The 2,440-nt window shown below is 39.1% G+C and overlaps 1 protein-coding gene across 1 annotated transcript; it reads left to right on the top strand.

Annotated features, from left to right (window-relative positions):
- Window positions 1-298: 298 nt before the first annotated feature.
- LOC110756772 (uncharacterized) lies at window positions 299-1,267 on the top strand. The gene is made up of 2 exons (XM_088248118.1): window positions 299-478; window positions 647-1,267. Exons 1-2 carry the CDS (start codon window positions 299-301, stop codon window positions 1,265-1,267), a joined length of 801 nt encoding a protein of 266 aa, XP_088104244.1.
- Window positions 1,268-2,440: the final 1,173 nt, after the last annotated feature.

Genomic DNA, 2,440 nt, shown 5'->3' with positions numbered 1-2,440 from the left:
TTCCTATGTGTCAATACTATTCATATATCATAATCAGATAAAATTTTCGAATAAGATTTTCAGTTTCAAATTTCAAATTTCAGATACATTTCAAAATTCAAATTTCAATGAAATTTCATATGAATTTCAAATTTCATATAAATTTCAAATTTCAAATAAGATTTTCACCCTCTAAAATTGCGCCACGTGTCATCCTTATCAGCCAAAAATTTTCTATAAAACCAGAGCCTCAGCTCATACCTCTCACACTATATCTTCTCTTCATTTTCATTTCTCATATTTTAGAATTCATACTCCAATGGCAGACATGAACAAGGTCTTGGAGAGGCAAATCCAAGAATTTAGAGAAAGAAGGCGTAGACGAGCTGCAGGCAAAAGGGCGCAGGCAGAACTGGATATGCAAATTGTCATAGCAGTGGCTATGCATGATGAAGAAAACCAGAGTCGCGGTGGTTCACGAGAAGGTCGTAAACCGAATGTGGACAGACATAGACATTCTCGGGGTAAGAATCTTATGGAAGATTATTTTATGCCAACTTCTCTGTACTCTGATGTTGATTTTCGAAGGAGATATAGAATGCAACCTCATTTGTTCAATAAAGTCATGCATGATATTTGCAATTATGATGAATATTTTGTTCAAAAGAGAAATGTTGCTGGAAATTTGGGATTGCTTCCCGAGCAGAAGTTCACAGCTGTTATCCGAATGTTGGCGTATGGCTCATCTGCTGATCAAGTGGATGAGATTGCCCAGATGGGGAAGTCCACTATTTTAGAGACCTTCGTGAGATTTTGTGATGCAGTCGAAACTCTGTACACCAGGGACTACCTGCGCAAACCTGCGCCCAGGGACCTGCAACGGCTTCTACAAAAAGCGGAAGAGAGAGGATTTCCAGGAATGATTGGTACCATCGACTGCATGCACTGGCAGTGGAAGAATTGCCTGACCACTTGGCAAGGCGATTATGGGAATCGGAAAGGCCAAAAAAGCATCATCCTTGAAGCCGTTGCAGGTTTTGATACGTGGGTTTGGCATGCTTTCTTCGGAGTTGCCGGATCTCAAAATGACTTGAACGTCCTGGGTCAATCCCCGGTGTTCAATGATATTTTGAGAGGTAAAGCCCCAAATATCACCTATCAAATCAACAATACCGTCTACCAAAATGGGTATTATCTAGCTGATGGCATTTACCCGAGGTGGACCACATTTGTCAAGTCAATTCCGCATCCCCGATCCCAGAAGCAAAATTTTTTTGCTACATATTAAGAGGGGTACAGAAAAGATGTGCAGAGGTGCTTTGGTATCCTCCAAGCCCGATGGGCTATTATTAGGGGTGTGGCACATATGTTTAATGAGGAGGTGCTGAGGAGCATAATGATGACATGCATCATCCTCCATAACATGATTGTGGAGGATGAGTATGATTATTCATCTGAAGACGTGTATGAACCGGATCCAATAAACACGGCCTTGACACGAATTTATGAAAAACCCATGGGGCCAAATGGAGAACCAGTGCAACATGAACCGTTGGTTAGGTACGGTGGTGTAATGACCCATATGATTGATCGATATACGGAGATGTAATCGTCTTATATTCATGAACGACGTCAAGTTGACTTGATGGAGCATTTATGGGCGGTGAAAGGCAATGACGGTTAATGAAGTGAAGTGAACAAGTTTGTTTTATTTATTATGTTTATGTTTTATTTTTTGTTATGTTTTTTTAGTTTAAGGCTTTGGTTGTGGTTTGTTTGTTTTTAATGCTTTGGATGTGGTTTGTTTTTTTATGTATGGAATGTTTTTAATAAAAAGGTATTTTATTGAAAGCATGAATTACAACTAATTTTCAAAATAAAACATTAAAATACAATGAAAATAAAATACATGAATTACAACTAATTTTCAAAATAAAACATTAAAATACAATGAAAATAAAAGGCAAGCAAACTAACTTAATTGTTTTGATCATTTAACCAATCTGTGTTGCTAGGTCCATCATCACGAAAAAGTCTTCGTTTCATAACATCCCTTTGTTCTAGCTTCCAAAATTGTTTTGTTTCAGGAGACATATGGCTTGTATCCATGGCCATGGTTTCCCGATCCTGCTTATGAATGTTTTGCTTGCGTACATACTCCCTTTCTTTTACACATTCCATTTGAAATATCCTGTCATCTTCTTGGGTTTTCCTCTCTATTTCAAGTCTCATGGCGCTTTGCCTTGCAATTTCCTCCAAAAATTTAGATGAATTACTAGTAGAATTACTCACTCTCTTTGCCTTCGCCGCCTTTCTCCCAATAGGCCTCGGCTCCTTTTGGATGGGTGAGTCTTCACTCATCGGGGAATCGAGAGGCGAATCCAATGCCGTTGAATTATGGAGTGGCGTCTCGTTCAACACAACGGTCGGACCCGTGGGAATAATTATGAAACGGTTGCAA

This window comes from Prunus avium, chromosome 1 (genome assembly GCF_965620075.1).
Source record: "Prunus avium chromosome 1, drPruAviu1.hap1.1, whole genome shotgun sequence".
Taxonomy (NCBI): domain Eukaryota; kingdom Viridiplantae; phylum Streptophyta; class Magnoliopsida; order Rosales; family Rosaceae; genus Prunus; species Prunus avium.
This window is presented reverse-complemented; position numbering and strand designations above follow the sequence as displayed.

Coding starts and splice junctions, on each gene's coding strand:
- LOC110756772 (XM_088248118.1), top strand. CDS start 299: ATGGCAGACATGAACAAGGTCTTGGAGAGGCAAATCCAAGAATTTAGA. Junction 479..646: donor GAGAAGGTCGTAAACCGAAT/GTGGACAGACAT, acceptor TTTGTTCAAAAG/AGAAATGTTGCTGGAAATTT.